Source organism: Pararge aegeria, chromosome 12 (assembly GCF_905163445.1).
Source record: "Pararge aegeria chromosome 12, ilParAegt1.1, whole genome shotgun sequence".
Lineage (NCBI taxonomy): Eukaryota > Metazoa > Arthropoda > Insecta > Lepidoptera > Nymphalidae > Pararge > Pararge aegeria.
Window position 1 is genome coordinate 17,044,876 of NC_053191.1, and position 23,138 is coordinate 17,068,013.

General features: G+C 38.0%; 1 protein-coding gene across 1 annotated transcript in view; it reads left to right on the forward strand.

The window, feature by feature from the left end:
- LOC120627873 (probable multidrug resistance-associated protein lethal(2)03659) overlaps positions 1-23,138 on the forward strand; it is a 63,196-nt gene that overhangs the window by 33,983 nt on the left and 6,075 nt on the right. Inside the window, exons 8-28 of the mRNA XM_039895989.1 lie at positions 241-472; positions 1,707-1,863; positions 2,240-2,602; positions 3,397-3,544; positions 4,501-4,662; positions 4,777-4,906; positions 5,237-5,346; positions 5,759-5,884; positions 6,322-6,453; positions 8,485-8,584; positions 9,363-9,513; positions 10,908-10,987; positions 11,627-11,795; positions 12,296-12,422; positions 13,602-13,752; positions 14,497-14,733; positions 15,608-15,717; positions 17,370-17,484; positions 18,647-18,845; positions 20,252-20,438; positions 21,645-21,817. Coding sequence (XP_039751923.1) covers positions 241-472; positions 1,707-1,863; positions 2,240-2,602; positions 3,397-3,544; positions 4,501-4,662; positions 4,777-4,906; positions 5,237-5,346; positions 5,759-5,884; positions 6,322-6,453; positions 8,485-8,584; positions 9,363-9,513; positions 10,908-10,987; positions 11,627-11,795; positions 12,296-12,422; positions 13,602-13,752; positions 14,497-14,733; positions 15,608-15,717; positions 17,370-17,484; positions 18,647-18,845; positions 20,252-20,438; positions 21,645-21,817 — 3,359 coding nt within the window. The remainder of the gene's footprint in view (positions 1-240; positions 473-1,706; positions 1,864-2,239; positions 2,603-3,396; positions 3,545-4,500; positions 4,663-4,776; positions 4,907-5,236; positions 5,347-5,758; positions 5,885-6,321; positions 6,454-8,484; positions 8,585-9,362; positions 9,514-10,907; positions 10,988-11,626; positions 11,796-12,295; positions 12,423-13,601; positions 13,753-14,496; positions 14,734-15,607; positions 15,718-17,369; positions 17,485-18,646; positions 18,846-20,251; positions 20,439-21,644; positions 21,818-23,138) is intronic.

Below are 23,138 nucleotides of genomic sequence, written 5' to 3' on the forward strand. Positions count from 1 at the left end.
GTCTTGTTGAAGGTTTCTCAGCCAGGGCTACTAACCTGCTGGCAAAAACGTGCCGCCAAATCAGTTAGCGTCCCGGTACGATTATGTATACGGTTTTTACTAACTGCCATAGTTCTAACAAGTTAGCAATCTTAAAAGGCATCATTTATTTTTAATTAAATAAATAAAAAAGTGAAACATGGACTTGCGCAAAGTAACGTCTGTTTCTATCCAATCCTACAGTGGTTTCTCTCATTACAGCTTCTCCGATTAGATTTAAACGCGGGAGGCAAAGCGTCTGAAGGTCTCGCGGGCCACGTGGTCAACTTACTGACCACGGACGCGCAGCGGTTCGACATGGCCAGTCTGTTCATGGTGGACCTGGTGCGCACGCCCATTGAGAGTATCATCATAGTGTACCTCATGTACCGGCAGATCGGAGTCGCCACGCTCATCGGCGTCGCCTTCCTGCTGATGTTTATACCCTTGCAAGGTGAGATGGCATTGGCACGTAACTAAGCATGCATTTGTATTTGCATGCTGTTAAGCGGAATTTGGTTAGGAGCAAACGATAATATTTAAGACCTGTATACTAACACAAATTTGCTAAGAAATAAATTAATAAGTTTTGTACCCTACGTTTTTCTCGACTGAAAATCAGCACCAAACAAGATTACGAGCTAATTTTCAGTCGGCGCGGGCTACCTTTTTTTACAAAATGAAAGGGTACACAACTAAGACCTTTACCCTAGCAAATGGCTTACTTACTGCCATCGTTTATTTTTCAAAGTAACTTAGCTCGACGAGCCTTTACCGCCGAATTAGCGTAAGCGACTAATCAAAAACTTCACTTATTAAATTTTATTTATTATTTATTTATTTATTTATTACATAAAGTTTCCAAAAAAAAAAAAAAATTCTTATAGATCTCATCAGAAAACCACGCAGGTTTGTAATATATGCTAACAGATAATTAAATCTAGGTACGTTACTACAGAACATTATTGCCAGTTTACCATGTTGTGTATAAAAATGATTACAAGTTACTTAAAAAGAAGGACTTCAGTTTTTTCTTAATATTACGAGGATTAATATTGTAAATGTATTTAAATCTTATTTAAACCTCATTTTGGAAAGTGTTAAAACCTATACCCTAGCAATGACTACCTGCAATCGTTTATTTTTTCACAGTTAAATAGCAGTAATTGACAAGAACATATCTTTCCCGAAAAAACCTACCTAGTTCTTTCCATACACGTTTCTCGTTGTTGGTGTCGTACAATAAATACATGTTAAAGGAGTCATAAAGTTTGGAACATTCTGTGAATATGAATTGTTTGTGTAATTAAGAAATGAAATTTCTTTTATATGAGCTCACATAGGGTCTTATTATAATATAAAATTCCTTCATATTCTACTATCAAGCATGCGAAATAAAGTGCACAACAAGAACAACCATCACACATGTCTGCATAATCTGGTTGAGCAAGCATTGAAAAGTTATTATCATAATAATGTCAAAATAATATCATTTTTAATACGAAGCCAGATACTCGGATATTGTATAGAAACATTTTGTACACAGCCAATGCGCCAGATTTTTCTTTAAAAAACGCGTAGGTTGATTTTTTTAGACCTGCATCTAATTTATTGTACTCGTATATTTTAACGCACATAGTAAAGGGGGATTTTGCGGTTTGTTTGTTATATAAGGATTTTTTCCTTAGGCTACCTCGGCAAAGTCTCGAGCAGGTTCCGGAGGCAGACAGCCGTACGGACGGATAATAGAATACGGCTGATGAATGAAGTGATCCAAAGTATAGAGGCTATCAAGATGTACGCTTGGGAAAACGCGTTCGCCGGCATCATTGGACAGGCGAGAAGGTAATCTAATAAATAAAAAAATAAAACGTAACAAGAAATAAATAAAACAATTCTAATCACAGTTGCCAATAGCGGATACCCGCAACCATGTGTTGGAGAACGTGGGGATAGGACTTGGAATAATACTATTTTTCACTTTTTATATTAGACATATAATCGAGAAGAGAAAAAAAAAAAAAAAAAAAAAAAAAAAAAGTAGTTGTAGGGGGAAACCCCTACAACTACTTTTTTTTTTTTTTTTTTTTAACTACTTGATACAGAATGAATGCTTGAGGAGGTAATGCTTTTACTTTTATACGGCTTAGGTACCGAACGATGCAAAGATGCTTCCCGGTGTTTTAGTCGTTATAACATAAATGTTTTACATTTTTTCCAGAAAAGAAATGAACGTCATCAAGAAAATGTCATGGCTGCGAGCCGTGATGATATCGTGCGTGAAACTGAACACTAAAGTGGCCATTTTTCTCAGCATCATCTCCTTTATAGCGTTCAAAAACGAGCTGACCGCCGCCAAAGTGTTCGTGATCTTCTCATATTACGACATTCTGAAATACTCCCTCGTGGACTTCTTGCCGTTAGCGATAACCTTTACGTTAGAAGCTTACGTGAGCGTGCAAAGGATACAAGAGTTTCTGCTTTTACCGGAAGTTGATAACCAAGATGGCGTCGATTTGATTAATATAGACGAAGTTAAGAATACCAGCGGATTGAATGGAGTGTTCGAGAAGATCGGCAATGGGTGAGTTCTAACCTCGTTTCTAGTTTAGGACGCCATAATAAGTTATTACTATTTATATATCACTTTCACTTATTGCACTAAAAGTACAAGTTAGCCCTTCACTGCAATCTCACTTGTTGGTAAGTGATGATGCAGCCTAAAGATAATAATATGGCATGGCAGCTATATTAAAGAAATAAGCCTAATCGGTTTCTACGCGACATCGTACTGGAACGCTGAATCGCTAAGCGGCACGTCTTTGTCGTCGCTAAGGAGGACTGTTGCCCGCGGCTTCGTCTGTCTTTTTTTTTGTTTTAATAAATCCCGCGGAAACGAAATATATCCTACGTGTTAAACCAGGGTAAACTCTATCCACAGTTCAAATTTCAGTTAAATTATTTCAGTACATTTTTCGTGAATTTTACAAACTTCTATCCATTTATACAAACTCTCGGATTTATAATATTGCTAGGATAGGATAAGATAGTAGGATAGTTGGATTATTTTTGTCAAGTAGGAGGCTACGGCCGTGGCTAGTTACCACCCTACCGACAAAGATTTAGTGTTCCGTTACGATGTGGCATAGACGTCGATTACCGTTTAGGGTATGAGTTTAACATAACTGCCATACTCCCTTATAAGTAACATGTTAGCCCGCTACCATCTTAGACTGCATGTTCACTTACCGCAAGGTTAGATTGCAATTAAAGGCTAACTTTTAGTAAAAAAAAAAAAAATAGTAGAACAATAAAAATAGTTCATGTGATAACTGGTCTGGTTTTAGTTTGGACCATAAAACTGTTTATTTCTTTCAGGCAACAAGCGTACATAAAATCTGAAACAAACCTCGAGCAACTGAAACCGGCTGTATTAGTTAGTTTTAAGGACTACACAGCACACTGGCCCAGTACTGAAGAGGATTCCAAAGAAAAAGTTGTGGCATTGAGCGACATTAATCTAAATGTGAGTACTTTATTTTATTCTTTACTCCGTTAGGGTGTTTAGTAACAAAGATCGGACCAGAACACAGTGAAGACAGGAATTATAAATTTTCACCCCGCTTCGCCACTTTTAATATCGTAGCGTTGAAGTGTAGCAAAACACCAAGTTAACCAATAATGAAATAAAATAAATAAATAAATTACGACAATACACACATCTCCATCTAGCCACAAAGTAAGCGTAGCTTCTGTTATTAGTCTAAGATGACTGATGAATATTTTTAATATACAACGTGTAAATAAAAACCGAAATAATAATTAACAGGTACTTTAGAGGTACATTATTTACTGTCTTTGACACTTATCTGTGAAAGAGTAAAACACTGCCATAGTTTTAGCTGAGAGAAATCATATACAGCGCTAACATCACATGCAAATTAAAATCACTTTACTCTTGTAACTTTGTTAGATACGCATTGCTTAGTGTTGGTACTATGCGCGTGTCGGCCTTTGATTTTCAATAGGGTTGTCATAAGTAAACACTTAGAATGTTTTGAAATAGTTTGGATGTAAAAATAAATATGCTTCTTTTTATTTAATATTTTTACAAGGTGATTTCTTATGAAATATCCTTATGCACCCTTTAACATATTTCTTAATTCGGTCCCGAAATTACAGACACTACAGACAACCTAGGCTAAACTGCGCCTCAGGTTGATCGAAACAAGGCGGCACGTAGCAGGACTTGTTCCTTGCATGCCCTGTGAAGTGTTGATCTGTTATAGGCGATGGTATTCCACTTTACAATCTTCTTTGTGTTTTCATTATTTCTATAAAAGAAACCTAGAATGGCGCAAGCGGGTTTAAGAAGGTTAAAGTATATAAAGTTCATATTTCAACAGATTTTGACATTCAGTATTTTACCCTAGGAGTTCTCCGATGAGATAGGAAAATTTTTCAACTTTTTTTTGTTCACAGATAAAACCGGAATCATTAACGACAATAGTGGGCACAGTGGGGTCTGGGAAGACGACGTTGTTGCAGGCGATGCTCCGCGAGATCTTGCCCACAACTGGGCATCTTTCAGTACGTGGGGTGCTAGCTTACGCCGCGCAGGACCCGTGGCTTTTTGAAGCGTCGGTACGTATCAAAGAGTAACAAACATCCATCCATCCATACAAATTTCGCATTTATGATATTAGTGGGATTATAATATTATTGGGAAGTAAACTTGTAGTTTTGATATTCCCCCAGGTCCGACAAAACATCTTATTCGGCCAAGAGTTGGATCTCCGGAGGTACAAACAAGTCATCAAATGCTGCCAGCTTAAAAGCGACCTTGATATCCTGCCGCATGGAGACAAAACTGTGGTGGGAGAGAGAGGTATAGCAACCATATTTTCTCATACAATTTCCATTTAGAAATTTCACGCCGGTCAAGGTCAAATATTATTTATTGTTTATATTAATTACAGGGCTGACGTGTAGTACATTAAAAAAAGAAGGAATTAGGGAGCTTATTAGTTAGGCAGGAAATAAAAAAATATAAAAAATACACAAACTTTTGTCAAACTAAGTAAAAAAAATGGTCCCGATTTCTGACATCATCCGGACGTGGGATTCATGCACAGTTACGGGGCGTTATTTTTAATCTTGCAAGTATTAAAAATGTTGGATTTTAGTTTCTAAACTTGCTAATATTGTGTGTATTCAGGTACGTCTCTATCCGGTGGCCAGCGTGCCAGAATTTCACTAGCTCGCTGCGTGTACCAACACGCAGATGTGTATATGCTGGACGATCCGCTAGCGGCCGTTGACGCCAAGGTAAATACCAAACGAAGTGGACTACATAGCAAAGCTTATTGCGTGCGGGATTTTCGAGAGACGAAGCTTTCGAAAAGTGAAACGAGCGAGCAAACCAAGGAAATAATTTCAAAGCAACAACAAAACATCGCATATTAAATTTTTTTGTCTTTCCCTAAAATGTTGGCAATATTTTTATTACTTCTAATTGTAATTAAGTATATTTAATAATAGTGCGCAATGTTGGTCCTTATACTCGCCGAAGCATATTAGTGCGCTTGAAAGACTGATAAATTCAATGTTTTAACACTCTTGCAAGGATGAAAGGTCACTATTGTATTATTTTATTATTGAAAGTAACTTACAGTTCTCAAAGGAATACAAACAATTTTTAGTTACCATTTTTACAGTTTGTGTTATGGTATTGTTGTAGGTGGCACAGGCGATCTACGAGGAGTGCATCCGAGGATTTCTGCGCGATAAGGCGACCGTCCTTGTCACTCACCACGTGCAGTACGCAACGCACGCCTCCAATGTGTGCGTTATGAGAGCGGGGAAGGTATGTTTTATCTCTTTCCCTCGTGTCTCAATGACGCGAACTTTATACGAGAAATCAGTGCTTGCCATAGTTATAGGTAGAATATAATAAATAATAATAATAAATGATTATTTACATTCCTTACAGTTACTTATCTTACTGGCTAAATATATTTTTCTTGATCCTAATTTCTTATTTTCTTGACTAAGTAATATATTGCCCTTATTGCCCGCCAACGGCGGTAAAAGCTTCCTTCATATTTTTCCATTTGTACCTGTCCCTTGCTTTAAATGCAATTCAAAAAAATTTTAATTTGATTTTATATTTTCTTTAGCTGTATGTATCTAAAAAAACCATAACAGTAAAAGATATTAAGAGGATTCGAAAAGTACGTTTAGTTTGAGTATATAGTTAGTCGTCTTACTTTAGTTTTCTCATGTTTTTTTTGCTTTATATAGATAGTGGCGCAAGGAACGTACCATGAACTGAAGAATGGAGTGGCAGAATTCGAGAAGTTAATAGAAATGGGGTCGAAGGGTGAAGAAGAGAAGCAGAAGCAGAAAATCGCCTATGAGAAACAGGAGAGCGTTGTATGTATTATTCTCTTTTAATGCCAAATTTATTTACTTCCCCCATCCATGTACCTTCGTTCATCGATCGATCAAATTATTCGTTAATCAATTTTACCATTCAGCTGGTACATTTTTATTGTTTATTTCATAAATTATTTATAATAATTTTAAATGATTATGCGCTAGGGTCACTCGCAATAGGTAATGTCACAACTAGCCTCGTGTGTTAATTTGGTCGCAATTGTGTTTTTATTGTTTTTTTAGCGACAATAGAATAGATCTATATCCCAGTTTACTGGCGCAAAAATGAACGAGAACTGTAAATAGATTTAAACAAAATGATAATCTTTGTTTAATTAAATTAAATCGTCTGTCTATGACAAATGTAAGAGTGTCTTGAACCATAGAGAACTTCGTATGAAGTACAAAAAAAATTTTCAAACATTATTTAATTATTTATTTTATTTATACTCTTGTATTTACAAGCCACCACAAGTTAAATAATAAAAAAGAAAAAAAGAATAGAAAAACAAAGACATATTAAGCAGAATACAAAAGGCGGTCTTATCGCTAAATAGCGATCAAGCTTTCTGTAGGTTACTTTACTTATATCTACTATTGTATATTCTTTATACTTTGTCCTTTTGACTTTGCTAATAAGTAGTTAATCCTATTAAAGGACACTCTATTTATTTCTTTTAGCTAACACTACATTCTTTTAGCTATTTAACTACTCTTAGCACTAGACAGTATTCGTATAACTACGAGTATCTATGCCTATTTTACACACGAGGTTATGTTATGAAGAATCATTATATATCCATCATGAATATTTTCCCTTTGTTTAATACTATAATAACGTTGTCTTTCGTTGCTTCAAGGTGTGTAACGTCAACGTCATTACAGATACATTCAAAGCGGACGCCAAGAGAAGTGTTAGTTGCACGAGTTTTTGATGTTGTCATCTTGTGTTATAATCCGCGCCATTAAAGAATAGGTTTCGTGTTATGTGGCTTTAACTGGTGGAGCTTTTTGTGACAGAGATCATCGGGGCCAGTGATACCTTTGTACACTTCATGTATCTTATGTTCACAATCACAATTTATGGTACATAAATAATAAATAAATAAATACCCCATGCTTATTTCCACTGCCCAAGCAACATTACTTTGATCTTGTCTGAAGGGTGGGGTTGCTGGATTTATGGACTCAGTGCGACACTTTGCAGGACGTGTCCCTGCGAAAAACCGTTTACCATAAATGTGTGATCCGTCATTTAATACTATAAAACATAAATTTCTTTCGCACAATATACGCACGTTTATTTTTTATTGCACAACCAAAATAACACTGTTTACAAAAGCGGACTTAATGCAAACTGTAGAGTTTGGAACATCGGCCTTTCGGTTTTCTATAGTATAGGATATGTTTCGGAGAGTGTGCTCAAGAACTATTTGATGGCACCGTAATTATATGCATCCCTACGTGGTCGATATACCGCGGACGCGTACGTAGCGCTTCGCATCTTCGTTTCTGATCCGCACAGCTAGGATCTGGAATGCCCTTCCAGCCTCCATTTTCCTCAGTGCCTACAATATAAGTACCTTCAAATCAAGAGTGAATAGGCACCTTCTAGGCAAGCACGTGATTGCAGTCAAGCGCTCGTCTATAAACATAAAAAAATGCTAAAGCATTTTCTACCACCCAACCTTCGGACATGCGAGAAAAACTAGCCAAAAATTTTGCGTGCAAATGAGAAAGGGATGGAGATTTAATGGCGAGAGTTATATTATATAGTTTTTTATAATGTTTGTATATGTATAGCTTTTGTTACGTTGGGCTGACCGTACCGGAGGTCGCCCACGGTGACTTTTTGCAAGGACTCAGTAGCGTTGGTTGTACATCATGGCCTATGTTAGTAGCATTATGCATCGCTTATATACAGTTATTTAGTTCCGCATTTTATTTGTAATGTTAAAGTATTGTGTTTAGTGATTGCAAAAGAGTATAATTGTGACATATCTTATATGAATGTTATTTTTTCTTTAGGAGCACAGTCATAAACTCCGTTCGCAGCGTTCAATGTCCGAAGCCTCGCAATTGTCGTTTAACATGGATCTAGACAACAACAAAGACCCAGCGTATGAAGGTAATAGAACAAGGTTATTTGCGCTATTCACCGTTAGCCCCACCACGATGCTCTTATGCGGGTTAGCGGGTTTGACGATTGTTATAGCTTTGCCAAGCCTGAAAATTGAGCCAAGGATATGGATACCCAGCAAGACGTGTTTTTGCATGCCTTGCGAAGAGTTGCTCGGTTTGTAGCCGATGGATTCCATTTATTATCACGCGGTTCATCTGATTTGTCCGTCAAATATTCAGCGCCATTTCAACCAATTGACGTCCACTACAGCTGGATATAGGTATTTTATAGGGAGTTCCTAAATTCCACGGTTCTTTTTTTGTAATCAAAAAAGATGAACCGCCTAAGTTTGTGTTGGGTTCTTCTTTGACCAGCACGGCTAGCATGGGCATGAGACCAATAATCTCCCCGGGGAAAGGATAAAAATGTTTTTTTTTTTCCCAAAACTTTATCAACTCTCGAAGCACCATCTATATGGTTATCGCCATCTATCATCACTACCGTGTACACATAACTATAGTAATTTACGAATCATAAGTGCCATCTATGGATTTACTTTAATAAAGATATGTTTGACTTTGACTTTACTACCTGCGTCTCTGTTTTGTCGTCCGTCTCACCAACTTTGCGTTTACCGGTGCAATGTCGTTCATTCCAGCACCTTTAGACCGCAACGTCCATCGGTTCTATATTGCCTGTCCGTTGCCACTTTGGCTTCACGACTCTTTAATAGCTTAAAGAGCCAAATATTACGGCTATAGAAATGAAACGTTAAATAATTCAGGTGAGAGTCAAAAGGAGGGTTCGGTCGACTTCGGCGTGTACTTGAGCTACATAAAGAGCGGCGGTGGCAAGTTCACCATGATACTGCTGTGTTCACTCTTCATGCTGGCGCAGATATTCTACTCCTCCACAGACGTGTGGTTGAAGGAATGGTGAGTCACCATACTTTATGCTACGTTTTATAACTAACTCCAGTAATCGTATATATTCATGTGACAGAGCTCCGGGAAGTACTACTGCAATGCTTATTTCTGCAGCAAGGCAGCATTGTTATAATCCTGTGTTCCGGTCTGTAGCGCGTGGTTGATATTACAGGCACATGAGACTAAACACATACACGTGCTCCTTGTATGCCCAATAAACTGTTGATTTGTTATATGACGATAGTTTTTCATTTAGTATATTGTATTATTAGAAAAAAAAAAACCTCCTTGCTCTAGTGGAGAGCATGTTCAACTGCGAATCACGAGGTTCGATCGCCGCGTCTGTCCAATGAAAATAGTATTCGGTTTCAAGAAATACTTAGTAGATACCAGCGCGGAGTTTGGAAATTGGTGGTTATTCAACCACGTGTCACATTGGGCTGTCCAGTGTTCGAGCACGTTGGGCTGTCGGTCTTGTGCCCGCACTTTGGTCGGTCGTGTCTGAGCTGCCGTCCCATTGGACTGTGTGAGTTAGGGAATAGAGACACCTGTGTTTACGCGAACACTTATGCACGATCATATCTCCCGCGTAGAAAAATCTCTCTAGAAGATTGACTACCACGGCCGCAATCGGTTTTTTTGCTCTGTTATATAAGATTAATCGTTTTTATTTCATCAAAAGTACGAATTTCACTTACATTATACCCAAACTAAGAAATAAAATAATATTATTCAAGGACAATGAAAAACAAAATGTGTATTTCTGGGTGCTTGTGTGTTAGATTTTGCGTGCGTGTCTATATATTAGGTATTGTAATAAGGTATTGTAATTAGTTAACAAAGTTCGGCCGTTAAATGAATGCTACAGTTCCGAATGGATGATGTAACTTTCGACTAGGCGTTGCTGTACGATAAAAATATTTTGATTAAAAATTTATTCATGTAAAATTTACAAGCTATTTTGAAACGGGAAATCCGTCTATTTGAAGTAAATCTACCAACGGTTACAGATTCTGAATTCTGAGAAGACAGATTCTTCCGAGAAGAAGCAGATAGGAATCTCATCAGTTGCTCTGTTTATTTGCCCTAATAACGAATGTTTATTATCGTTGTCATGAATGAATGATTGAATTAATGAATTAATAAATACACTTTAATTGTACACCACATAAAAAGTACATAAAACAGAAAGCAATAATAAAACAATAATATTATATAAATTTTTCTTGTATACAATATTGCGCTTTACTTATTTTAAATAAAAGCAAACTGTATTTGCACTCTCAATTGAACAGTTTTCAAAAATTCTTCCTTAACGTATACCTGTCCAGTGGTTTAATCGGCGGCTGTTATACATCAGTCAGTAAACAATCCGTTTTAAACACACAGTTTTATGTTTTCAGGGTTAATATAGAGGAAGCAAACAGCGCTTATCAGAAAGAAGTGCGAAATATATCTACGTCTACAAATTCCACTCCACCTCGTGAGTATTCTATTATGAACAAGTGTTTTGACTTTGACCCATTCAAATAAAAAAAAATTATAGGTCTCTGGAAGATTACTGAAAAATTTAAGGCACAGGGCGCTGTTAGTTTTTGACCTGTCAGTTGTCAGGGGTTATGGTTCTGTGGCTGTCAAAACCAAAAATGGAATTTTTAAAGACTATCTGATGCCCGCGACTTCGTCTGCGTTTGATTTTGTTTTTTGATGTCGCATTCAATTTGCATTCAAGTATTCAGTATCGCTATGCCTTTAATGAGGGGTTTGCTGCTGTCCGCTGAGTAGTTCTGTCCTCTATCTCTAACCACATTCAGATCTACACAAACCTCTATAGTACAAAAATAATTATTTAAATCGGTAATAATTTGTCGGAGTTATGATGTAAAATCGTCAAACACTCGTGCCATCTTCCAAAGGAACCGCTTAATGTCGGGATAAAAAGTATCCTATATTACTTCTAACACTTCCAAGAATATGTATAAAAAGTTTCATGAAGATCGGTTTAGTAGTTTTCGCGTGAAAGCGTAACAAACAAACTTACATTCACATTTATAATATTAATAGGGATACTCTTATCCTATCAGCAAACTTGTATATATATATTTAATAATGTTTATTCCAGTGAACTTCGAGGAATTGTCCAAAAACTATTTCCATCTGACGCGCGAACAGTGCGTGTACATATACGCATCTCTCATTGTCATATGCATGTTCTTTACGTGGAACAAGCTGCTCGTATTTTACAACACTTGCATCAAAGCCTCCACCGTCTTCCACGACACCATGTTCCGGTGAGTCATTACCACAGTATCACATACAGACAATCAATCCATCCACCCGTCATCTGATCTTAATCTTCCCTAAAACCTACATATCTCGTCAATGTCATTTAACGGCCGATTGGCGCAGTGCGCAACGACCCTACTTTCTGAGTCAACTTTCGGGGGACCGAGTTTGAACCCATACGAAGACAACATGAATGGCTTTTAGTGTCTGGGTGTTTATTTAGGCCGTAGTCCACCACGCTGGCCACGCACGCAGATTTTTGGACCCCACACACCTTTGAGAACATTATGTAGAACTCTCAGACATGCAGGTTTCCTCACGACTTTTTCCTTCACCGTTGAAGTAAGTGGTACTTTAATTACTTAAAACGCACATAACTCGGAAAAGTTAGGGGTGCTTGCTGGGATTCGAACTCTGCCCCCCGAATGTGAAGTCGAGCTCCTACCCAATTCGCTATCGTCGCTTCAACAAATATCGCTAATTATTACTAATTATTCTTTAACAGAGGAGTAACTAACGCGCCGATGTGGTTCTTCCACCACAACCCGTCGGGACGTATCCTCAACCGCTTCTCTAAAGACATGGGGCAGGTGGACACCCTATTGCCGGTTGCGCTCGTCGATTGTCTCGGAGTAAGTATAAAAAATTAACAGTGTTTTACTTTTTTAAAGTCAAAGGCACGACAAATATTTCTGTGACTCATTCGGATTTGCTGCTAAATAAATGAATGAGTGATACTGGATATAGTTCGTGCGCGATTGAAAAATAAAAGATTCACGTACGTTTACGAAATTTTGCATAGACATGCCTTGAATCCTGGGCAGATAAAATAAATTTGGATACCGGGAAAGCAAAGAGTTTCTACAGGATAAAAAAAAACCGAACATGGGCGAAGTCGCAAGAAAAAAAGCTGGTTATTTATAAATAGAAAAAAAGTAAAAAAATCGAGAGCGTTGCCATGACGGCATAAGAAAGCGTTATGCCGATTCCCGTGACGGCACACGGGTTATTTGAATGCCAGTAGATATTATAATAATGTACTTATATTAATATTGCATATCGGTCAATGATCTTCTAGCGAAAAGCTTCGACCAACATCTTAAGAAGCTTTCGCTTGGTGGTGGATCAAGGGTCGACTACACAAGGCAGTAAGTCCTTGAAACGGCGCGTACTGTGACGAGGTTACTCACTCTGGAGTCCTGACCGCTGGTTACTTGGGCATTCAAAAGCCCCGCGAGCGGAGAAGTGGATGTTTTTTTTTGTTTTATAAATTTTTAATAGTGTTGTTTTTATTTATTTAATTTAACATTTTTTTCAATACCGGCCGACTACAGAGCACGGCAGGGTGATTACGAATCTCGCGACAGGCTTGCGACAGGCGTAAATCTTGCAATCACTGCTGTAAAACGTCACTTTTCCATACAAGAAATAAACAAAAGTGACTGCAAGATTTACGCCTCTTGCTAGCCTGATGCGAGATACGTAATCACCCTGCCGCATGCCGATCTCCTCCCACAATGAGAAGGGGTTAAGGCCGTAGACCACGCTGACCTAGTGCGGATTGGTGGACTCCACACACCTTTGAGAACATTATGTAGAACTCTCTGGCATGCAGGTTTCCTCACGATTTTTTCCTTCACCGTCGAAGCTAGTGATATTTAAATTAATTAAAACGCACATAACTTAGAACAGTAAGAGATTCGTCCTGGGATTCGAACTCTGCCCCTCGAAAGGGAAGTCGAGCTCCTGCCCAATGCGCTGTCACCGCTTCAAAATAATTAAAGAATAATAATTACATATTGTATTTCCAGTTCTTTCTAGAAGTGATAGCGATACTGGTGGTCGTATGCTTGGTGAACTGGTGGCTCCTTTTGCCAACTGCTGTGGTGGCTTTCTTGTTGCATCTTCTGCGTTTGCTCTTCCTGAGCACCAGCCGGGAGTTGAAACGGATTGAGGCCATCGGTAAGTTACATTTATATTTGCAGAAAAACGGCGATTCTTCAGCGACTTATGCTCATCTTCACTAACCCAAGGCCATTGAATTGAGAGCATACAGAATCCTCATTCAGCCATTATTTTATGCAGTTCATTGTGTGCAAAAACAGTTAAAACTCCCCGCGCACGTCTCACTTTACACCCGCGGAATGTTGCTAGATGACATTTTTTTCCCATTTCCACATTATATGGTGAACGCCGTAGAACATGAAAGGTAAAATAATTACTGTCTACAGTAATTATTTTTACTGTCTACAGTAATTATTTTTACTGTCTACAGTAATTATTTTTACTGTCTACAGTAATTATTTTTTTTTTGTTGTGTTAGTTATGTTGCTGTAGACAGCTAAATGGTATGAAGTGCCTAACGGTTTGTTGAGAAACCAATCTAAAGTGGAGTAGTTTTTGATGCCTCAATCAGTGGCGTGCATACTGGGTATGCACTAAGCGGACAGATGATATAAAATGCATATTGCCCAGTCAGAGTTCAAAAAACTTAAGCATAGGCATTGTCAGAGTTACAAAAAGCCTACCACTAAGTTTTGTAACTCGTACTGGAGATTTTTTTCATTTTATTTAATCTGCATACCCTGTGAATACCCTCTCTGCACGCCACTGGCTTCAATGTTAGTCGTGTACACGGTTTCTGTATGTTCTACATTCGGTAGAACTTCGTTTGTGGAAAGGATGATGATGATAATTCCCCAACAGCTCGAAGCCAGAGCCTCAACCACGCCGCGGCGACGGTGTCTGGTCTAAGCACCATCCGCTCGGCGCGGGAGCAACAACGCACCCTGGCCCGCGAGTTCGATAAACTACAGGACCTGCACAGCTCGGCGTGGAGCCTCGTGCTGAGCACCAACAGGGCGTTCGGCTTCTGGATGGACATGGTGTGCTGCCTTTACCTCGCCACCGTCACTTTCAGCTTCTTCCTCTTCATTGGGCAAGGTAACTTTACCACAGGCTATATATCGTGTTTTTGTCTTACAAGCGACGTGTGGCTGTGTGAGCGTGCGTGTGTTAAAATGGCCCTTTGGAAAGAGGTAAAGAGAGATACAGAGCTAGACTCTCACATCAAAATTTTCAGGAAATAAGACTAAAAAACGCGTGCTCAAATCAATTTTGTTTATAACAAATGTTGCTTAAATCTTACTTAACCAGTTTATAACATTATAAGTCATTTAAATCAAAGTATTTCTTAAATGATTATAAATTGTAATACGTATTTCTATATTAAATATTATTCATTTAAATGATATCAAAGCAGTTGCTGGATTTTAAATGTTTATAAATAACACTAATAAGAATAAATCAAGTAGTAAACTACTGCATTAGGGTTTACAGACTGCAAAGATAAAACAGTACAACCAAATGAAGATGCTATACTCAAAAATACCACAGAGTAACATAAGACAGACAGTTTTTTAAAATTATATAAACAATAATATTCAGTTGTTCAGTTACGGAAATAAGTATACTTTCTTATAGTCTCTGACTATATTCTGAAACGTGTGTGCGTGCGTGCGTCGTGCGTGCGTCGTGCGTGCGTGCCCGCGTATGTGTCTGTGGCATCGCAGCTTCAGAACGATTTTCTGATTTTCGATTGACTTTCGATTGAATTACGGAAGGATCGATTTTGATTTTGTTTTTGCTCTTTATAGCGTGTTATTTCGTTTCATAGTTTAGGAGATAGTGAAAAAATTATATTACGGGGTGTACGGGACGAGTTTACGCCTACTTATATAAATTACGTTACGAAACAGCTAATTCTGGTGAAACCGCGGGAAACAGCTGGTTTTACATATAAAATTGTGTCTTGCAGACTCGATGGGTGGAAATGTCGGCCTCGCAATTACACAGGTCATTGGATTGGTGGGCATGTGTCAATACGGCATGCGGCAAACCGCCGAAGTGGAGAACCAGATGACTTCGGTGAGTAAACATTACCAGCTTTGTTAAGACTCTTAGGTAACGTTGGACAGAATAATTCTCGAAAAAGTAATTCTAGATTGTCAGTCTGTACCATTTATAATAAACCAAATTAAATTTATATCATTATTGACATTTAATTTAAGTTTGGTATTTATTATACCTAATTAGGACGTAAAGGAACGACTAACAAATAAACAAACACACTTTCACATTTATAATATTGGTTAGGATCTTATTACCATTAAGGTACATTAACGTTAACATTTGGTGTATTGTCTTATAAATTATATCTTGGATATTTTCGGTTCTTATATTGAGTTTTAGTTAATAGATTATTTTTTCTGATTTCTCTCCAAATCTTGCATGCAATCTCATCCTGATGGTCAGTGAATATGCTGTCTAATGTTGGTACTGCCCGCGGCTTCGCTCACATTAAGTTAAATTTTTGATTTGGTAAATTTTAACTACAAAGGTTTAGTTAGAAATAAGTCTTGCTCCGAATGGAAAAATATGAAAGTAAATTAGTTAAAAAATCAGGAACTTTCATTGATGTGATGATGACTTTTATAATGTGTTTTCATCCCCTATTTGATGCTATTGAAGTTGGAATTTCTAAAATTTGCGAAACAGGTATTTCTTAATTTTTAATCGAAAGCCTTAAATCAAAATTTCATTGATGTAACTTGAAAAATAAATTGGTGAATGTGTGAGGAGTTTATACAAACTTTCATACCCCATTTAACCCTCTTAATTGTTGGTTGGAATTTAATTGGTCTACCTAATTTTATCCTTATCCTTACGTTGTAATAACTATCTGTGTGCAAAATTTCAGCCCGATCCGTCAAGTGTTTAGAGCTGTGCGTTGATAGATCAGTCAGTCAGTCACCTTTGCCTTTTATATATCTTAATATATATAAATCTCCTGTCACGATGTTTGTCCTCGATGGACTCCGAAACTACTTAACCGATTTAAAATTAAATTGGTACACCGTGAGCAGTCTGGTCCAACTTAAGAGATAGGATAGCTTAGATCTTTAATTATAGTCGCAATTTTATTTTATTTCAAATTATTTGTCTATAATTAATTGGCAGTCACATGTTATATATATACTACTATACTCATTTAAAGCTTAGCGATACTGAATACTTTAAAAACAAAATCAAACGCAGACGAAGTCGCGGGCAACAGCTAGTATATATATATAGATTAGCCAATACCCCTAAGATTGAGTGACGAAAGTTTATTTTCGGATTCCAATGCTAGTCATGATGCAGTCTAAGATGGAAGCGGGCTAACCTGTTAGGGCTATGTCAAATATATTACCCATACCACTAGTCTGTAGTTTTATCACTTATAAGACTACAGTCTGTAGTTTAAGTTGTTGACAAGTTTACTAAAGAAATGTATCTTTTCACTTCTCATGCTCTTAAAACATTGTGGAATTATCATTTGACGCATGGACTATTTATGATGAACATAAATAGAATGTACTCAGGAGAATTTGAACAATGGGCAGGAATAACGAAACTGTTTTTCTTTTAAACCTATTCTATTTTCAGCTATGGGATTTGTATCCGAGATTCTATTATTATGAACCGTTTTCGCCAGCCCTTCCGTCACCAGATTAGGCAATGTATCTTTGTATTCACAGGTGGAGAGAATTTTGGAATACACAAATCTACCTGCGGAGAAACCAGTCGAGCCTGACGTGAAAGCTCTGAAATCAGCACATCCGAACTTAGACTTTGAAAGCTGGCCTAATCAAGGTACTGATATATATTTATTAACCTTTAAAATAAACAAAACATAAGTGGTTCCGCATGACTTCGTTCGCTTGGAAATTTTTATTTGTATGTTGGACGGCCGATTTGCGCCGTTGGCAGCCAACCTGCTTTCTGAGGCCATAGCCGTTGGTCCGAGGTCACAACTGGAAAATGAATGAGTGAATGAATGAATACACTTTTATTGTACACCACAAAAAAATACAGGAAAAATTATAAAAACAAAAAAACTAGTTCACACGATGGATAGAATAAGCGACCTTATCGCTACATAGCGATCTCTTCCAGGCAACCGAATGAATGAATTAATTATTTAATATACCTTTATTTTATTGGCCATGAGCAGGCGTTACTTTGCGGAAATCGATGATATATTATGAAAATTAAGCTTAATTTGCTATACACCGCGAAAAGCAGGAGGATCTGTATGGTGTTATTACATAAGTACATAAGAAGATAACAATAAGTACATAAAAAAAGAAAATTACAACAAAAGAAAATTTGGCGGCGTTATCGCTTGCTAGCGATTTCTTCCAGACAACCAATGCTTGTGTAATGTGAACATTCAATTTTTTTAGTCTCTGGGTGTTTATCTATATATTACAAGTATTAATGGTTATTAATTTTTAAAATATTCATCATCTTAGTACCCATAACACAAGCTACGCTTACTTTGGGGCTAGATGGCGATGTGTGTATTGTTGTAGTATATTTATTTATGCCGATGTGCTATTCCAGACTACAATCTATATCTTTGCTAAACATCTGGATTCGGGTAACTGGAAAAATGCCATTCGAAATTACCTAAAGATTTATAGCTTGCGTTACTTACAATGAAATCTGTTTATATATTTGAAATTACTAATATGATTACATGAAATTATAAAAGTAATTACAAAAATGAATTTATTTTTAAGTAATTATAGCATCACTTGCTTCGCCGGTGAAGGACACATCGTGAGGAAATCTGCATGTCTGGAAGTTTTCCATAATGTTCTGAAATGTGTGTGGTGTCCACCAATCCGCACTGGGCCAGCGTGGTGGACTACGTCTTCAACCCCTTCTCATTGGGGGTAGAAAACTCCGTGCCCTGTAGTGTGTTGCTATGATGATGATGTTGACTCAAATAATAAATAAACTTGTACAGGTGAAATCGTGTTTGAAGATGTGTCCCTGGAATACGAAAAGCAACCCAAAAAGGAGCAAGTATCTGAATCCGGGATCAAACTTGATGAGCCTGCGTACGCGATAAGGGGGGTGAACTTCACCATACGCCCCGGGGAGAAGGTCGCCGTGGTGGGGAGAACTGGTGCTGGAAAGAGTTCCCTTATTGCTGCCCTGTTCAGGTACGAAAAATTAAGTATTAAGAATCTTTGTCCAAACTCCACGAACGTACCTTAAACATAAGTTGTTTTTTTTTAATTTCACTACAAGTTAGCCCTTGACTGCAATCTCACCTCGTGGTAAGTGATGATGCGGTCTAAGATGGTAGCGGGCTAACCTGTTAAGGAGGATGGCCCTATCGGTTTACACGCGACATCGCATCGGAACACTAAATCGTTAGCGCCGTCTTTGTCGGTAGGGTGGTAACTAGCCAAAACCTTCCACCAGACAAGACCAGAGAAAATTCTGAAATTATAAATTTCCAAATTGTTATTACTTTGTATTTAGATCTACTTTTAGTTATTACCTGTTTTGTATACGTAATAACAATAAAAAAAAAAAAAAAAATGGCCCCTGCCTGGAAACGAACCCGGGACCCCCAGATCTCACGGTAGCAAGGTCGCCAAAAGATCAATCCACTTTAAACGTTTTTTAAATTATTATTATTCTTTTATTACCTTATCTTAATTTAACATTTCTTGTAATCTACGTATTCCAGAACAAATTTTTATATCTTAACCAGCTGTTCGGTAAAGTTACAAACAAACACCTTTATGTCCCAACCATATATATATGCTTATTAATGTCGTAAAAGTGTACTTGTTGATTATTTGTTTTGTGATTTGTTTTTTTTTTTAATTTAAATTTGGACGTTAAAAAGGAACTGCCACTACACAACAATCATGTCGATCTCTCTGTGGTAAAAAAACATTTAGACCATATATTTTCGGGATAAAAGGAGTCTTTAACAAAGCCCATGTATTAGACATTCCATCATCCCATCCACAGAATTAAGAACATAGAGAAACCGTTTAGCGGGCTCCTATTGAGGCATCAAAAACCACTCCACTAGTGTTTCTCGAATAGACTAGGCTGTTAGCAGAATGACAGTAATAACTTTACCTCTAATGCTCAGACCGTTTACCATCAAATGGGTAAAATTATCAGCTTGAGAGCTAGCAATATAACGCGGGTGTGGAGTGAAACGTGCGCGAGACGTTTTCACTGTTTTGGGGCACATTGCACTCAATAACGTGCATAGAGGGTATGCACAGGGTATGCAGATGATATAAAATGAAGAAAATCTCCAGTAAGAGTTATAAAAAACTTAACGATAGGGCATTATAAGAGTTATGAAAAGCCTACCCTTAAGTATTTATAGCTCGAACTGGGAATTTTCATCATTTTATATCATCTGCATACCCTGTGCATACCCTCTATGCACGCCACTGAATGCACTGCATGTAATACTGAGGGTTCTGGTTTTTCTTAATTCTGTGATCTCACCAATCCAAACTATCGCAATAGTAAAGAGTATACATTCTTTAATGGCGCGGGTTATACTGATACTGGCTGCTTGATTCACAAGGTTAAACAAGATCTCCGGCAAAGTGACAGTGGACGGAGTGAACGCGGATCAAGCGGGACTGCGTCGCTGGCGGTCCCGACTTTGCGCTTTGCCGCAGCGTCCCGCATTGTTCGCGGCCACATTGCGGGACAACCTCGACCCCGAGCAGAAGTACACCGACGCGCAGTTATTTGCGGCCCTCAATGAGGTACTTAGCTATTTTTCTAACGATAATTTATTGCTAGATATTCGCGCCGTTTCTTATATTAGTCAAGATATGCGGATCTGCCAACAAAACGGCGGAGTTATCGACGACGACGACAACTATTTTGACTTTTGCCTTTTTACTGTCTCAGTAATAAGGTATGTAGAGTACCTTAGCCTTTTTACTGTGTCATTAATAAGTTATGTAGTACCTTAGCCTTTTTACTTTCTCAATGATAAAGTATGTAGTTCCTTAGCCTTTTTAGTGTGTCAATAATAAGGTATTTAGAACCTTAGCATTTTTACTGTCTCAATAAGGTATGTAGAGTACCTAAGCCTTTTTACTGTGTCAATAATAAGGTATATAGTACCTTAGCCTTTTTTATGTGTCAATAATCAGGTGTCAAGTTACTAAGAGTAACTAAGATTACTAAGAGGTGCATATTATATTTACTTACTGGTTATACAACAATTTTGGAGGTTATACACACATAAGACCCTGTTGAGTGGTCTAGCGCTGTACTAATCGCACACACATGCAAATCAAAATACAAATAGCAGTTTTATAGTTCTACAAATTCAGTGCCCTACAATTGCATAAAAAACAAGCAAATTATCTTTTTTATTTATAATTTACATTATAAGTACTCTGAATGTTTTCTTTTGTAAGCTTTACCATTCTGTCATCCCAGCGTGTACGTAGGATGGACCGATTTGCATGCGGTTTTCGCTGTACGTATAACTTTAAGATGTATTGACACCTATTGACGACAAGGTTGCGCAGCATGACATACATAGAGGCATGTATATTTTCGCTATAGCACCCGTTTTTCTGGTCGGATTTTGAGGCCGATCTGTTAAATGTTGTAGGGTTATAATAGGAAATTCGTCATTCTTTTATATAATTTAACCAATCGTTACGACACTATTAATGAATTCCTTAAAGACGAGGCTGGTCGGAAGCAGGCCACTCCGCTCTCATCTCTCACAAAACAGAAAGATTCTAAAGTTTGCTCTTTTCCAACATAATTTTATAGTTTAACAATCTGCTGAGTTTCTTGCCGGCTCTTCTCAGTGGAATCTGCCTTCCGAACCGGTGCTAGGGTCACTAAAGACAGACTGACTTGACGATTCAAAAGTGCTTATAAACTAGGCCTACTCGAAATAAATGAATTTAGATTTTTTTTTAATTTTCACTCCTGTTCCGTAGGTGGAACTTCAAGAGCTGGTGAGCTCGTTGCCAGGAGGTCTGTCGTCTAAAGTGGGCGACGGCGGTGGAAACCTGTCCAGCGGCCAACGGCAGCTGTTGTGCTTAGCGCGGGCGGCGTTGGCGCGCAGGGCAGTGCTGGTGCTGGACGAGGCCACTGCCAACGTTGACACTGAGTGAGTAGCATCTCTGTACACCAGCCGACAGACAGACAGAACGAACGAGTTGAATTTTAAACACATTGATTTACGTTTAAGTAAATCTGCTCGGCTAGCATGGGCATATAAACGTATCTTTCCCAAAGCTACACGCTAATAATAAACGGGGGTAAACTTCTCCTATTCTATATCCCTGTGAAGGTGGACATGTTTATTATATCCTGCCAGCGGATATAACTTTTGTTGCCAAAGTGGGCTGCCTGTTTGTTCTGCTACTCTATTGCATCGGATCAGTCACGAGATCTCGCAGGAGGCACCCTCGGGTCGACGTCTCCCACTCTCCCCCCGATGTCGTCGAGCCCTGGGGCTCTTCTCATGGCGAGCTCTCGCACTCGCCCCACTCCCCCGCTGACGCCGTAGCAACCCCTCAGGTGGTTATCGGCAAGTGTCCATCCGAAAATAGAAATCGTGAAGTCACAACATGTTTATGGCGTAACGTAGCAGTGGCGTGCATCTCATAGATGCAAATAAGCAGTGCATACCCTGACCTCAGGGCCTCTCAGACCATAAGGACGACTTAAAATTTAAAAATTGAAAAACATTAAACAATTTATAGAAAACTATAAAAGCGCCATCTAGTTAAAACCGGCCGCACTTCTATGTAAATCAATGGACAAGTCCCGTGTCATGGTTTAGAACTAAAATAGACAAACTGCATAATATTTCGACTATATTTTAATTTTGAGTTGTAAACAGTATCCCTAAATAAAAAGTAACGCTTTAAATATAATTTAAATCTCATAAAATTAGCTGGGGTTTTCACGATTAAGTATCCATTGCCGGGCAAATCGTTTATTCGTCGCTCGAATTAATGCGCCGCGCCGCCGCGGTCTCCATAGAAGCACGGCGATTGAATGCATCTGTCGTTACTTGTGTGCACCAGCACACAAGGAAGTTCTGGTGTGTAGTGATATAATCGCGTGCGTGCTTACACAATATTTGGCTCTTTCTATGTGTGCGAGTTTTCCAGGATTCCAGTATAGGGGTTTCGCTTGTGTGCAACTCTTAAAAGCACTGCTTACGGAAATTTGAAATCCAAATGTATGCTTTGTTTTTTTATAAGCACAAGTAATTTGCTTTGTTTGTTATTGATTTAAACGGCAATAATTATTTTTTGTAGTTAAAAAATTTATCAATGAATTTTATTACATTCAAGATCTTTAGAAATTTATAAGTACCTAATTTGTTCAAAAAGTATATTAAAATAACCAAATTAAAAGTTGCCGAATTATGTTAAATAAATTATTAACGTATACCAGGTGCCATTGGTAACTGATGA